The sequence below is a fragment of the Xiphophorus couchianus genome, chromosome 23 (assembly GCF_001444195.1).
Source record: "Xiphophorus couchianus chromosome 23, X_couchianus-1.0, whole genome shotgun sequence".
In the NCBI taxonomy this organism is placed as follows: domain Eukaryota; kingdom Metazoa; phylum Chordata; class Actinopteri; order Cyprinodontiformes; family Poeciliidae; genus Xiphophorus; species Xiphophorus couchianus.
The window spans coordinates 14993917-15010164 of record NC_040250.1 but is presented as its reverse complement, the minus strand read 5'-3'; the positions used below and the strand labels follow the sequence as shown (position 1 = coordinate 15010164).

The window sequence follows — 16248 nt, the reverse complement described above, 5'->3', positions numbered from 1 at the left end:
GACAGTAGTTCAACAAGACGAGTGACAAATGGCACCATAATGGCACTTTAACATCTATGAAATCTAATTAAAATAAGGAATGCCTAATATTCAACCAAAGACAGTAGGAAGTAAAATGTATTCTGAGAAAGTAAGTCTAGGAGCAAGTTCATTTTCAGATAAAACAGATGAAAAATCTTATTAGATCTTGATGATTAGGATCCAACTACATTATTTTTGTGAAAGCAAGACTAGGCAGAGCAGAGGTTAACAGAAGGAGCAAGATAAATTAAAAAGTGGAGAGTACTGGACTGCTAATTGAAAATCACAATTCAACACGTATCTCTGCAACACAAGAAAAGCAAAATTCAGCTGTAAGTGATACGTTAGCATTCTCTAGCTTTATCTTTTGGGAGTTGAAATGGTCCCTAATATTTTACTAATGTTGATTTATTCACTTGATTAAAAACCAGCCAGTATGCCTATATTAACTTAACTTAAATGACTAAACTTTGGTATGCCTGGTTCTCCAAATGTTGCACAATTTCCACAAATAATACAAGGGCTACCTTTTGCAGTACTTAGAAGAAAGGTTGGCACTGAAGAAAGTAAAATTATGTGTAATGTAAGGTTAATAAACCACCACAATAAAAAACAGTAGGATAACAATGTTGATCTTTGCTAACAGAGGAAATTCTTGGTTGGCAACCCGAGCGAGCCCCTACTTCTGCTGCCACACACACACCCGAAGACATGCCCACCTCTCAGGCAAAGAAGAGAGAATAAATTAAAAACAAACTTTAACTAACTTATAAATAAGAATCTCTTGTGCTTGACTGATCTAGATATTTTTATATTCTGAATTGTTTCTAATTTGAATAAAGAACTGAAATTAACAATTGCATTTCATCTTTGTTATAGTTTCACAAGTAGGATGAAGACTTTAAGAATATCCAAATCATGCATGAAGTAATCATTAGTTCATAACAATCTATACATCTGATGAGTTCAACTAAATCCATCCATCCATTTTCTTTACACCCTTGTCACCTCCTGACCTCACTAGGGACAAGTAAAATATATGAAGCCAAAATGGCTTAGACTACTTAGCAATGCTTGAAACAAATTAAATACACCTTTAATTTAATACCAAATCATAATATGCAAATCAGACTCCAAGTGATGTAGCTGAGGAGATGTATTATTATCTTGTCATACATTACTTTCACTTTGCACACCATACAGAAGTGTTCAGTTTTCAGTTTTTCCTTGTGGCGTCCCCCAGTTAATGATGCACTGAAGTAAATGACATATCAAGAGCCGCAACACAGGCATGTGAACTGATTTCTGGTAAGATTATAACTTTGTAAATGTTTCTGTGTGAAAAAGCCAAAAGTATTAGGTTGCATGTGTTGTGAACATGGCCTATGACTCTATTTGTTTTTGCTGAGGTCATCACTGTAATACAGCACATTAGTCGCTAAAGTTTTCATTTAAAAAAAAGTCAGAGAAAGGCTATAAATATCCTTTATACGCTTTGACTTGTGAACGTGTACGAATCGAACATCGTTTAAAAATGCAGATTCCCGAACACACTAACACACCTCTTTCTGAAAATTATTTTTTGTTAGATTTTTGTTTATGTTTTTAAAAGGCTAAAAATACCCCAGACCTATGCAGCATTCCACAAAAGCAGGGAGTCCCGCGGTTTAGAGGACATTTTAAAACTCCACATCTCTGCACCACTCGCCCTCCTCCCTCTTTTTTCCTCCTCTTCCTCTTCCTCCTCCCCATCCAGAGAGACTTCCCGCTGTGCCGCTTCCTATAACGCCTCGATAGGAGTTGCAATAAACAGGCAAACGCACAATCGAGCCGGGCCTCTGCCCGCTGGATAACTGCAGGAGCGCGGTGATTTTACGCACGCTGCTGATGGGGACCTCGGCGAGTCATTGTCCTCCGCTTAACGGGATAATAGCAACAACAGAGGACTACAAGCGGGATTGGGAAACAAAATGAAGTTGGTGGTACGCCTCCTCCTGCTTCTCCTGGCGGAGTGTCCTGTGTGCCATGGTGCCGGTGAGGAAACTCTTTATGTCAGTATTTGTGAATGTTTCAGTTTTAGCCAGGTTATTGCCTCATGTAAAAAGAAAATAGTATTTATTTATTTTAAGCGTCATGGCAAAGATCCTCCGAGATAGGTGCACCGAAGTTTTCACAATCTCACACGAGAGTTACAATTTTAAAATGACAGACATTGTATAACAAAAAAGCAGTTTACTTATAACATTTGTTGTTTTCAAGGCTATCAGAAAGTTGAAAATGTAACTTTAATCGCAGGTCTTTATTCACTGAAATGAATCGGGTTTTTTTTTTGTTGTTTTTGCATATTTGGTTCTAAAAATATAATGATGATTATGAAGTAGAAGTGTTAAAGAATAAAAATTGCAACAGAAATAACAAATGTGTACTTTCAGCAGAAAAAATAGATTGTATGTATTTGAAAGATTTGTTAAAGTTTGTATTGCCCATCTTTACTGCATCCTGCATGTGGTTTGCTTCAAAAGAGCGCTGCACATCAATATGATGACCTCTGTTAAAGTTGTTTGTTCATCAGTTAAACAAGAACACAAGAGTCTAATTTCAGTGTCAGTGCCTCCTGCCCTTGAATGTGCAGCATGTGCTCAAGGGAATAAATGCTGCACAGTTTAGACCTCATAGACATTTACCCATAAGTGCCACCAGATGACAAAAGTTAGATGTAAGCCAGTGAAAGGTGAAAATGCTCCGTCGTCTCCTTAGGATTTCCATTTACCTCCCTCTGATTTCTCCAGTGTCGGATGTTAGAACTGTCTCATATCAGTATTACAGATTCTGTTCCTCCAGAGACCTCCTATTACTGACCGATATGCTGACTATCCATTTTCTGGACACAATTATATTATCCTCATACATTATGCACAGTTCTAATTGCCTAATGTACTCTACCAAACATGCTTACTCTAATTTCCTTGAACTTCAATTCATAAAGATTTCTAGAGAAATCATATCTGTAAACATGTCATTGCAGCTCCGTGTTCTTCACATTTGTGGAGATTTTGTTAAAAGCTCTTCTGTGTCATATTGGGAAAGCATCACGAGGCAAAGTTAATTTGGATTTCTCCAAAGATTCAGCATTTAAAATGTGTCAACATGTATCCACCTCTCAAGTTCAGAGGTTCGTTAGATAGTGAAAACCCCTTTCTCAAGATAGTTAAAAAAACATATCAATATTTTCTTTGTTTTAGTTTCCTCTGCCAGTAAGTTTGTCTCCTTGGCGGAGACAGAGGACGCTCTGCTTAAGAACCTTTTCCAGGGATATCAGCGCTGGGTCAGGCCCATCCAGCGAGCCAACGACACCGTCAAAGTTCGCTTTGGACTCAAGATCTCTCAGCTGGTTGATGTGGTGAGATGACTCCAACTACATGAACACATTGTTTGTTTGCATCCTCTTACATTTAAGCGGCTCATTAATTTTTGTCTCAGTCTAATCTAAAGTGGGAAAAAGGAACGTTTCTCACACACTGCATGTTTTCCAAATTAATCTTCAAGAATATGAAATAGAGAAAAACATTGGTTTGTGTCTAATACTGACTTAAAAATGACCTGAATTGAAAATTATTTAACGCCAATACTTTAATTTAATTTCATGGAATAAATATGATAATTTCACACAGGAATGTCGTTTTAATTGAAGCAAAAATATTCACACAAGCATCACATCAACTTGTTAATAAATATAAACTTTTTTTTTAATGTTTGAAAGTTACTCTATGTAAGTTAGGGTTTTTTCACAAAATAGCAAAATAAATATTTTTTTAAGTACATATCAAACTCCATATCTGCAAAGTCCTCTTAAAGGTCTAATCTGGTGTCTTAAATTATAAGTCTCAACTAAATTATTTTTCACCCTTTGCAAGACAAACCTTAGATACTCCAGCACAAAGCCATCGTTTAATCGGTCCTTTCTCCGACAAACTTAGAAGCATTCTAGTTTTGTAATACGAACTGTAAAACCAAGATTATTTTATGAGTGTTGCTTATAGTCTGTATTGTGTAAATGATTAATTTGGTTGATTGGACTTGATAACAGTTTAAGGCAATATGTTTGGATATTTTAGCTAACCTTAGTAATTAGTTATTTGAATAAAATACATCTTTGATCGTGTTACAAGAATAGATCATGAAACTTAGACATTTATGGAAAACCGGGGAAAAACTGAGTTATTTCTGCAGAAATAACATTCACTTAAAGCAACAGAAATCTGGACAGTAAACCCTGTCGTCCATATGTTTCAAGAGTCTTTGAGGCTAAATTGAATCCTCAAGCTGCTGTCACACTGTTTTCACTTCTTGCAATACATACTGCCATTTCAATCTGGAGAGACTCAGACGGAGATAAGAAGACAATTAGAAGAGTTTATTGACAAACAGAATTTAAAGTCTTTGGCGCTCGGGCCCCGGCTGGGGATAACGGTTATCGCAGCGTTAGCGATAGGCTTCAGATGAGCATCCCCGATGCTGTTAGGAACGTCATCCCCCAGGGCCCGGCACTGGTGGTGGAGGTTGAAGAAGGGTGCGGGCCTCAGGACCGGGCGAATGGAGGAGAAGGGGTGGTGGTGGGTTGAGCTCGGCTGGAGAGCGAAGGACACCATGAATGAAGGTCCTTATCAGCTGGGACTTGGTCGATGATTGGACGTGACGTGGCTTGGTCCGGCGTTGATAGGTCAATGATTGTGGGCAGGTCGCTTCAATTAACGGGTCCCGGTGGGGATAAAAGATTCTTCCAGTTTGAATTTGCGCCTAGGCTTCATATTAAAAATAGTGGGTCTAAACATAAGAAAATGGACAATATGTAAACCATTAAGATTTTTCATGTCATTGAGCTATGGATCAACTTCAATACTCACTAGGGTTGAATAGTACATGTGTACTGGGATGAGAATTGTGGATGGAGTTAGTATTCTTTTTCTTTATACTTGCTTTTTCTGTTGTGTCACATTTTTATATTGACAATTTCAACAATCTAGAAATTAAACGTTTATATTCCCTGAATGTCCCCAAGTGGTCAAGTTATTATTTGAGGAATTAAACAGAAAGTACAGTTTTCCTATAATGCCAGATTTTCGCACGCTACTGAAACAAACTGCAGGTACAGAATATTACTTGTAATGGAAAAAATGTAAAGTGATCTTAATTCAAGCAAACATGGCTATAGTCTGGTGTTAATGCACCTGCACTTCTGTCTTACCACCAAAGTCAAATTAAATTAAACATGAAAATTTTATTTTCAAAGTGTTTTCAAATTATTATAAGTATTTTTAAAAAGAATGCTAAAAGAATAGACTAAATTTTACAGCCCAGCAGTGCAACATTACTGAAGCAAGGAGGAAATTACTAATTTTAAATAACAGAAATACTTACTCTAGAGACACTGTTATTTATCAATAAATGTACAGTAAATGAGTACATAAGTATATAATCTTTCATGGTCAAAATTAAGAATAGGTTTTATGGCAACAAAATATTTATGTGTGAACGAGTACTATAATTATTTTAAGAAACTATCATTGTGTGGGCCACAAATTGTTGATTTTGATAAAGAGAATATTTTTCACAGGTAGCTGTAAGTTCTACTCACTTGTATGTTAATAAGAAATACTTACTTAGCCAAGAAAATACATTCAAAAATACATGTGTAAAATGAATTAAAGCACAAATGAAAACAGTAATTGAATTTTTTTACCTTTTGATTCAACAATATCTCTACCCGCGGTACTGAATTCAAACAGACCATTGAAGCTCTACATGGTTTTAAAATAAATGTTGCACTTCATAGTCTCTTACTGTGGTGTTCTTTAAATATTTTAGCATCTATCTGTAATAGGTTGAGATGATTTAGGTGTTTCAGAAGAGAAAACTGAGAATGCTGATGGAGGAAGCACTCTTCTTTGCTTGAAATATTTATCTAAATCATTTTAAATATAGCTTACTATTCTTGGGCTTTGCACTGGAAACAACTATGAGTGAATAAAACCTCTCAAGGCTGTTCTGCTGCTGAACCAGGCTTGGAGAGAGAAATGGCAGGAGAGCCAACAGTAAACACAGCAGATTTGCTTCACTGTTTATGTCCCCAGAGTCTCCCTGGGCTGCTGCATGGCTCAGTATTAGATTATGGTTCACATCTGGTCTGTGTGATCACCAAAACATTCAACCCACTTTGACAGCTGAGGCTTGGACTGGATGATCTGCTGCAGGTTTGGATACATCTCCTTCAAATGCAACACTTATCCCTCCACAACCTTTCTCCTTCATTTTAAACCTGCCTATGCTGATGTGAAAACAAGCTTCATCCGATATGTCATTTCCTGATGTCCTTTGTTTACTATTTGCACTGGGTTGGTTTGGTCCACAGCTAATATACTTTAGTTAATTAGGTTCTTTTCCAGAAAGGAAGTTATTTCTTTTATGCAACAAAAATAGCTAAACAGGGGACAACAACAAAGTACATAAATAAGTATGTAGAATTTTTTTTTAGCTAGATCAATTACCTAAATATGCACAAATACCCGACACAAATCTATATACTGAAAGGATATTGAGTTTTATACAAGTCATTATGGCAGTTTTACTACAGTATATTAATGCAAAATCCATTATGTTATTTAGATTTATTAAAAATAATATAAGATGTACATATGAAATTAGACTAATTTTCCAAGCTCTGCAGATGTCCTATATTTTCTTCAGAGCTGTAAAATATAATAAATTATTTCGCACATGATCTGAATGTGTCACATAAATTAACAAATAAAATAATCACTTGCAGTGTTACTTAACTGTTGTTTTTCCTTATTGAAGTTAAAATATATGGGCTTTTTATATGTTGTGTCTTATTCCACTAGCCCTCTCTTACTTTTTTAATCATTTTTTTATCACCTTTTATCATTTTTATTGTTTTTCTGGTGAATAGATATTTAGATTTTTTGCTCGTTTTTCTTCTTCATTTTAGGATGAGAAAAACCAGCTTATGACAACAAACGTTTGGTTGACTCAGGTAAGATGCAGTCATTATTTTACCCATCATTTACCCTCCTGAAATAAACAATCAGTTATCAGAGTTGTGTAATGTCCTGCAAGGTTCCCAGCGTATGACGTATTTTGTGTCTATCTCGACAGGAGTGGATTGATAACAAGCTGCGGTGGAATCCAGATAAATATGGTGGAATCACCTCCATCCGAGTTCCCTCAGAAAATATCTGGCTCCCAGACATTGTCCTATATGAGAAGTATGACGTACTGACATCCCTCACTCCATCTAACTGTTTCCTCCATTTGTGCCACCCTGTCTTTACCCTTCAGCCCCACCTGGTGGTAATTGAATGATACAGCAAGTTTACGCAACCACCAGCAAATCACATTGTAATTGATTAGTGAAGATGAAAAGCCAAATATGGCGTAGAGGAGTTGTATAAAAGTAATGCAACAAAAATAAAAGCTCATTCCTTCTTATTACTAAGCAATTACCAGTACTGCAACACATATATCTGCTCCAAGAAGTTAATAAAAGTTTTAGTTTAAACCTCCTGTGAGTTTAATTCTTGGATTCCATATCAGTATGAAAATTACACTAAAAATATTTATATGATGCTTATTTTATTTAAAATGTACAAAAGCTTGATGGCACACAGTAAAAATCATTGTTGTGACATTGAATAGCAAGCCATGATTGCATTCAGTTTTCACTTCTCTATTTTAATTTATTACACTGTTGAAAAATACAATATGATGGAGGTTTAACCACTAACATTAGTAACACAAAGTACTGTAATTTTGTTGGAAAAACAAACCATTCCTGATTTTGACTTTACGTTTCTTCAGCGCTGATGGACGCTTTGAGGGCTCCCTGATGACCAAAGCTATCGTAAAGCACAACGGTGCCATCACCTGGACGCCACCCGCCAGTTACAAGTCTGCCTGCACCATGGACGTCACTTTTTTCCCCTTTGACCGGCAGAACTGCTCCATGAAGTTTGGGTCGTGGACCTATGATGGCAACATGGTGGACCTGGTCCTGATGGACAACCACGTTGATCGGAAAGACTTCTTCGACAACGGAGAGTGGGAGATTCTCAGTGCTACTGGAGCCAAAGGAAACAGGAAGGATGGCTTGTATTCCTACCCATTCATCACCTACTCCTTCATCCTGAAGAGATTGCCATTGTTCTACACGCTCTTTCTCATCATTCCCTGTTTGGGTTTGTCCTTTCTTACTGTCCTTGTGTTTTACCTTCCCTCGGATGAAGGAGAGAAGCTGTCACTCTCCACCTCTGTCCTAGTGTCCCTCACTGTGTTCCTTTTAGTCATAGAGGAGATCATCCCCTCCTCCTCCAAGGTAATCCCTCTCATCGGAGAATATTTGCTCTTCATCATGATCTTCGTCACCCTTTCGATTATCGTCACCGTCTTCGTCATCAATGTGCACCACCGCTCCTCAGCCACCTATCACCCAATGTCGCCATGGGTTCGCAGTCTTTTCCTGCAGAAACTGCCCAGACTGCTTTGCATGCGAGGACACACGGACCGGTACCACTACCCGGAACTGGCTCCGGAAAGTCCTGAACTGAAGCCTCGCTCTGGAAGTCGGAGGGGAGGTTGGAAGACGAGCAGCGGAGCATGTGGACAGGCAGCTTCTGATGGGAAGGAGGAAGAAGCCTGGGCCACCATGTTGGAGAAAGCCATCTACTCTGTGCGGTACATCAGCAGACACATCCGTAAAGAGCACTTCATTCGCGAGGTGCGTATAGATATCACTAATTTCACTCTATTGTTTTTTCCCCTATTTTATGTCTTATTTCTGCTTTTCACAGGTGGTTCAAGACTGGAAGTTTGTTGCCCAGGTGTTAGACCGAATCTTCCTCTGGGCTTTTCTTACTGTCTCAATTCTGGGCACCATCCTCATCTTCACTCCAGCCTTGCAGATGTTCCTGAAAATCCCTCCTCCAACTGCAACCGAGGAGCCGCCTCTACACCAATAAACATCACCATCTTTATCTGTGGCAGCTGAAGGTCTTCACTCCAGAATTTATAAAAAGTTACAGCTGTGCAAGAAGAAGAAACGTTCAAAAACTATAAAATCCTCTGACCACATTTATATACGTTTCAAGTGCACAAAATAACATTTCACAAAGCGATGAGGGAGGGTTTTTGTTTTGAGGGCAGTTTAGTGCATTTATTTCTTCACAAACGGTAGGTCACACACGCTCACTCTTTACGATTGAATGAATGCTGATATTTAATAAACTGGAATCTAGAGAGCAAAACAGAAAAAAGATATGCATATAGTGTAAAAGCTGGATTTATGCATTTAAATCACTTGCTCACATTATTTCTGTTTGGATGTTTGTTTTTCTACGTTTACAACCTGCATAACATCTCTTTATCAAGTTGAAAACAGCCAATTAAGATTCCCAGAAAATCAGATTCTTAAATTCTTGGCACTGAAAGCCAATTAACACCAAACATGTCTTCTTGTTTATCCTAGTTTCTAGCAGAATAATTTAACTACCATATATGTTCATTACCAAAACCTTGAGTTTTATCTTAGTGGAAAATTAAAACTCTTGTTTTAACTGTATTTTATGCTCTCTAAAAGTAAGCTCATTTAATATATAAGTAAAGTTACCACTTGCTGCATAATGCATTCCACTAAAAGCTTTAAATAAACTGAGTCTTTAGTTGCTGTACTTAATGGCATTTTTGGCCTTTGTTCTGTTTGATAGATTTGTATCTAATTTCTTTTCAATAAATCATGCAGTAAAATCTAAGGCTATAAACTTAGGCGCTGCAATAAAGAAATCAGAGATGATAATTGGCAACTCCTGAAGAAAATACATTTTTGATGCTGATATCGCCACCCAGTGGTAAATCAGAACACAACATACAAATGTTTTCTAAAAAACTTAACAGGTAAACCAAAATATAAACACCAAGAACAATGTAGAAAAAGACTACATTTAAGACTTTATTTAAAGAAAACAATAAAAAGGTTACTCTGTATTGATATGTGTAATAAAGGCATTTTTTAAATTATAATGCCATTAATTTCCATTGCCGTTTTGTGTGTATTTAATTTGTAAATATCTTTTTTTAGAACACTGTGGAAAATAAATAAACAAGGACAGGGTAGTTTGCTCTCAAAGTTTTATTAGATGAAAAGTAAAATTCATTTTAGATATTTTGGCTACATCTCAGTGAAAAAGTTGTAAAACTCATTTCCTGTTTAAAAAAAGTAAGAAATAGATCTTCTACAAACTAAACTGTAAAGCACTCTCTGCACTACGATCTATAACTCCCAGTAGGATCAAAATCCTGCCTTTAAAAAGTTGTGATAATGTGTCCACATCATGAAGTTCCTCTATCTTGTTGTCTATCTGTGTCGGGCCGTCTGGCTGTCCAGGTGAGCTTGTGCATTTCGCAGCATCTCCATTAACTGCCTGGTATTTTCACTGCAACACACCCAGATTAAAGAAAGAAAATTAATGAATTTAAAGAAGCGTTTAAAAATGGTTAACAATCACTTTGACTTTATTATAAGCTGCAAATTGAAAAAGCTGATCTAAATAAAATATTCTCAGATGATCCTTGAAACTATCAACAAAACTTGTGAACTTCATTCATTGTTTTCCATAAAAATGTAGCAGAGATGTAATTGTGAAGGTTGACTCACTCAGCCACAGAGCGGTCAAACATCAGGTGGCTCATGTCCATGTAGTATTGAGCGCTGTCTCGAACTGCCGTCCAGTGTTCGTTGGCCTAAAGACCAAAGGCATTTAAGTTTGTTTGTACTGCAACTGTAAAAACAACCACAACTCTGGCTAAACTGCTGTACAAGTAGAAGTACAGTTTTAATATCCCAATTTTAACTGAGCAGGAGATGTTTCGAGTTGCTTTGACTGAATTTTGTACCATCGACTCTGCAGAGTTACCTGTTCCTGGATGGTGAAACCCCACATGTTCTGGGAGTGGTGTGGATCCCAGTATCCCGCCTGTCTCTTCAATCTGATGAACTTCTTAGCCACCTCCTCATTAATAAACGGAGCAGCGAACACCCCTGAAAACAACAGCAGATTACTGCTCTTGAAATAAAAGAGGGTAAATATATTACCAATAAAAAAGCAGCAAATTACAAGAAATATGTTTGATTTTCTTTGACGAATCTGTTCTGTAACATTAAAAGAATCAAGGTTGTTCTGCAACAAGCATTAAACCAGGCTTCATAGAGAATGCAGAGATTGTTAAATGTGTGTTGATCTCAATTTGAATGTGAAATGGGAATTTTAAGCAGCAGATAAACAAAAAGTCATTTATAAATTTGTAGTGGAATCAGAACAAAACATGAATTCAAAATAATATTTTACAAATAAAAAATGGAAAATAATCAAAAATAAAAGCGTGGCTTGCATTTGTTGACATCTCCTTTACTTTAATATCCCTGCAAGTAAAATCAAGTAAAGTAGAAGAAGTCACCATCTGTGGCAATATTTGATATGGACTATATGGTCAGTTGCCAGTGCAGCATTAGGAAAGGAAGCGAGCGAGAACCAGATTGAAAGATATTTACATAGCTGGCAGTTGTGCCCTGTTGTTTTAATGCATGAGCAGATAATGGGGAGTTGTCATCCATCCCCTTGCTCAGTAGGCATCGGTCCCAGCTGCTGAGAATAGGAAGAGTAACCCTAATGCTTTAAGGCGGCGCAGCTACAAATTATGTTGACACAGAATTGAATTTTTGCATTTTAATCAAAAGAAAGGGCATACAAAATGCATGATTCATTACTGGTCACCTAATTAAACTGTCTATCCCTATATCATCAACTTTCAGCAAAACCCAGCTGTTAATGTGTGGAGAAATTTAAAGCAGGGTTAGGTTATGAAACAACTTCTCAATCTTGCAATATCTCACAAAGCACAGTTCAATTTAGCTTTAAAAAATTAAAAGTATGGCACAACTGCAAGCGTACCATGATTTGAGCATTAATCAGAGATGCTGCCAAAGATTTACGGTAACTCTGGGAGAGCTGTAGAGATTCCCAGCTTAGGTGAGGGAAACCTAACATTATAAAGCTTTGATGTGCAACTTGTAAAGCTGGTAAAAAGAAAAACTTTCACTGTAAGAAAGCTATAAGAAATCCACTTAAGACAAGGTGCTTATTTCATGGAGAGATCAAAAACAAACATTTCAGGCCTTCATGCAAGACACTGCATGTGATGGGAAACTAGCACTGAAATCAGAGAGTTTACCCTGAACCTACCATTCCCATTGTGAAACATGTTGACATGTTTTGAGGATGTTTTCTTTAAAAATCAGGGACAGGGAAAATGATTCAATAGGAAAAGAGATGATGCTAAATATGGAAGAATCTTGCAAGAAAACATACAAGAGGCTGCAAAACAGTTCAGTCTTGAATGAAGATTCACAGCACAATGATCACAATAAGAATATCTACAATGGAGTGGTTTGAATAAAAGCAAAGCTAGGTGTTAGAATGGTCCAATGACGGACCAGAGCTAAATCTTAATTGGTGGCAAGACTTGAAAACTGCTGTTAACAGATGCACTCCATCTAAATATTGCTGAGTTCAAAAAAGATCTTTCTTTATGCTTCATTTGCTTCGGCTGCAAATGAAGCAAAACTTGGATCCACATAGTGTTATGCTTTTCATAATTATTTGTAAATTTCTTCCACTTTACAAGTATGTACTACTGAACTTTAGTCAACCACACACAAAAAATTCCAATAAAATCTCTGCGTGCTGCTGCCAGTCATGACCAGGATTCTCTCGCAAAAGAGATTTTTAATCTCAATGAGAGTTTCCTGGTAAAATAGAAAAAAACTAAATGTGGCTGAACATAATTTGCAAAAGCTCAAGGTGTAGAAATACTAAATGTTGCATTGATCTAAATTCATTCAGAGCTGAACTGCTTAATAACAGTTTGAGTGTGTTGAAATGAAGTTTGAGCTCTAAAGCTCAAGCTCTATGCAACTTTATTACATAAAATCAACAAAGAAAAAAAAATCACTTACCACTTAAAATCGCCAACAGGATCACATTCTTCATGACTAACAAATATTAAATACAAATCAAAGCAGAACAAAAATAAACAAAATTCAACAAATATTTCTGACTTTCTAAATAAACAAACCGTCTAGAACGTGGCAGAGAGTGAATTTTACCTGCAGGCTGAGTATGAAGCTGGCAGCTGAATGTCTGCTTTCTGAGCTAAGAGCCTGTCAGCATGTTGGAGGAAACAGGAGTTTCTTTCACTGATTTTTAGCAGCAATGAGAGAGGAATGAAAGGACTCAAGCATCAGCCACAGTCTCTCACCCAAAGTCAGCACTCGTATGTTGCCAGTGATCGCTCAGGCCTTGCAGGCAGAGACACAAATAAACACTTTGGAGACTTACAGGAACAAGTCAGGCTGTGAGATCCAGCAGAAAGGTATTGCTGGCTGGAGGAAGCGTTAGCAAAAGCAAACTCACATTTTCAGCACTTTCTACAAAAGGATACATTAATCAAGTGGGTTTTTTATTTGCATTTGTGCAGAAAATCTGCTCACAGCTCACAAAAATGTGCATGTACAGACACCATTGTGTATTTGGTTAGTTCCTCCAAAAACAGCAGTCAACATTTTCAACTTTCTGAAGCTTCCTTTTATGCACTTCTGTTCAGTGCTGCTCAGATGCGCATTTAGTTTTGGTCTCTTTTGTGCACTTCACTCATGTCTCCACTAGTTGGGGTGATTGTCAAGCTAAACAGGACAGATAGAAACTGTTTGTAGGGATTTGGCCAGTTTGCTTTACATTTGGAGAGATAAAAGTGAACCGACACGATGGAGTAAAACACACCTGACTTCTTTCAAAGTAAGATTTATCAAAGTATCACCATGACAATATTATGTTTAGGATACATAATCTGCTAAAACGTTGTGTATGTCTGAAAAAATGGTTCAGTTTTTGTTTACCACTTGACCCTATTCTTATTTCCAACTCTTTTAATCTTCCTACAGTTGGTCATAATGCTTTAATTTTAACATTGCTGTTGCAAATTTGCTTCACTCACTATCCAGGATTTGTTTGTGGTAGCATTATGTTGAAGTTTACATCTATGTATATGTTTTAGTTAAAGCTAAAACTGTCATGAATTGCAGAATGAAGTGGTAAGGCAAATGAGGTAGCCCCAGGTTGCAGATAAGGCTATGATAATTTAATGGTGAACTCTTCAACAAGCCAGACAGCACAGATGAGCAAAATCAACAACTCACACTGGTAGTAACTGGAAACCGACAAGAAGACAACTGACAGAATAAAATAGACTTACAGATTAGACAAGAACCAGACGAGGAACACAGGTGGGGTTAAATAGACAGAGGGTAATCAGGGAACGATACACACCTGGGAACAATCAAGGGGTAGGCAGGACAATACGGAGACTCGAGACACAGAAATCCAAAATAAACACACAGAAAAACTTAAATCCACACAGAGAAAACCCAACCCTGACAAAAACATCTGAACCATTGGATGAATATGAATGTTTCTTTTATTTCAAGGTACATTTATGGTAAATTATTATTGTTTTTTTTTTTACTTTGTCCATTTCAGATGTTACAGCCTGAGCAGGTCTATGGGAGAGGCTGGCCCAGCATTTTCAGCTTAAAAGGCTGGATGATGTCACTGACTACAACACTGGAAGGTTTTCTTTTTTTGTATTGCTTGTTTTTCTTTAAAGGAACCTTTTGAGTTGTCCTGTTTTACAGGTTTCATTTTGCAGACCATGTAGATGTGTAGACAAGTTTGTAAATCAAATGAATAATCTTGTTCCTGCTTCTCTGTTTATATTTTGTCAATGGTTTGACCTGCTCTAGTAATTTATGGTCTAATGAAGTGCAGGTGTGCTGCCAATTTGCTATAAAACCAGAAAATTTCAGACACTCAGGATTGATGTCAGAGCCTAAAAAAATGCTAAACAATAAAATTCACCAGAAGAACCTGGAACTGGTGGCTGATGCTGTTTTTTGTTCACCATTTGACTACACTAAATCACAGTAAGTGTGCATGATTTTAATATGAGGTTAAACTGCATAATGTAGACTTAACGCATGAAGGGGGAAGGTAAAATTTGAGTTCAAATCAAAGGCCAAGACTTAAAATAAATATCAACGTAAGTCCCAGGAGATCTCAGCAATACGTCTTGTTGAGATAAGGCTCCAAAGACTTTAAAGAACGAGCCAAAGATTTCATGTGAATCATTTGCATCATGTTATATTTGCAACATTTTGAAATTACTGTTGCAGCTGCACAAACACAGCCACAGGAAAACTGAAGTTGCCATCAGAGTTAATTCATACTTGTAATAGTGGTAAACAGAGGACAGAGCAAAACTGAATATTAAATCAAGCTAAATAGGAACCTAAGCAAGGTTAAATGTGCATATAATGACCTGGGGTGGTGTAATATTTACCAGAGTTGTTCTTTGAAGATTCCCAGTTCTTCCACCCACACAGTCACTAAACTCTCAGATCTCTTTCTGCAGATCTGCTTGTGTTTTCCAAACTGTCTGACTGTGTCACTTTCCTCACCTGTAACGGCATCACTGACCTTTTCCACAGTTAATTTTAAAGTATGTGTGAGAGATTTGACCTTTCACTGACATTCCATTAAAAAAAACAGAGTCAGTACCTGCACAGACTAACAAATTTGCAGACTTGCAGTGAGAGGACACAGGAGACGCCGTCTCTGGAAGACCAATGTGCCAGTCTAAGGCTTTTGGGTGATATTATTGTTGAGATGAGGCATAATTTCCAGGAAGATGGGACTAGTGCCATAATGAATAGGATGAAATCTACTTTGTACAGATATTAACTGGATGAAAAGGTCTAAAAATACAAAACCCCAACAACCTGAATTGTATGCATGTAAAAAAAAAAAGCCTTAAACATCTGAGGTAAAGTAACTGAAACATTTCTCAATTTATAAATTAGATAAATCAAAGTGTCTGAAGATTTCCTTAATAATAATCAATGTTTTCCTATGACTCGGGTATAAATATGACGTGACACATAAGACCTATTAGCCACACTTTAAAATAGGACAGAAAATAAAAAAAAGGACTCAAGTCAGAGATATTTCAATGTAAATATTGTGAATATAAAAAAAATGAATACATAAC

The 16248-nt window shown here is 37.0% G+C and overlaps 2 protein-coding genes across 3 annotated transcripts; one reads left to right on the top strand and one right to left on the bottom strand.

The window, feature by feature from the left end:
• Positions 1–1726: 1726 nt before the first annotated feature.
• On the top strand, positions 1727–9403 carry LOC114139683 (neuronal acetylcholine receptor subunit non-alpha-2-like). Of its 2 annotated transcripts, XM_028009735.1 has the most exons (6): positions 1727–2055; positions 3264–3421; positions 7028–7072; positions 7195–7304; positions 7897–8812; positions 8886–9403. In XM_028009735.1, exons 1-6 carry the CDS (start codon positions 1992–1994, stop codon positions 9051–9053), a joined length of 1461 nt encoding a protein of 486 aa, XP_027865536.1. In that variant the 5' UTR covers positions 1727–1991; the 3' UTR covers positions 9054–9403. The 2 variants fall into 2 exon arrangements, with proteins under 2 accessions (XP_027865536.1, XP_027865537.1); XM_028009736.1 differs by lacking the exons at positions 1727–2055; positions 3264–3421 and adding an exon at positions 5333–6272.
• A 798-nt stretch (positions 9404–10201) lies between these two features.
• LOC114139684 (uncharacterized protein C3orf85) lies at positions 10202–13535 on the bottom strand. Its single transcript, XM_028009737.1, has 5 exons — positions 13253–13535; positions 13103–13138; positions 11004–11128; positions 10745–10830; positions 10202–10523 (listed from the first exon to the last, which is right to left on the bottom strand). The coding sequence occupies exons 2-5, from the start codon at positions 13134–13136 to the stop codon at positions 10445–10447; spliced, it is 324 nt and encodes a 107-aa protein (XP_027865538.1). The 5' UTR covers positions 13137–13138; positions 13253–13535; the 3' UTR covers positions 10202–10444.
• Between the last annotated feature and the right edge of the window lie 2713 nt (positions 13536–16248).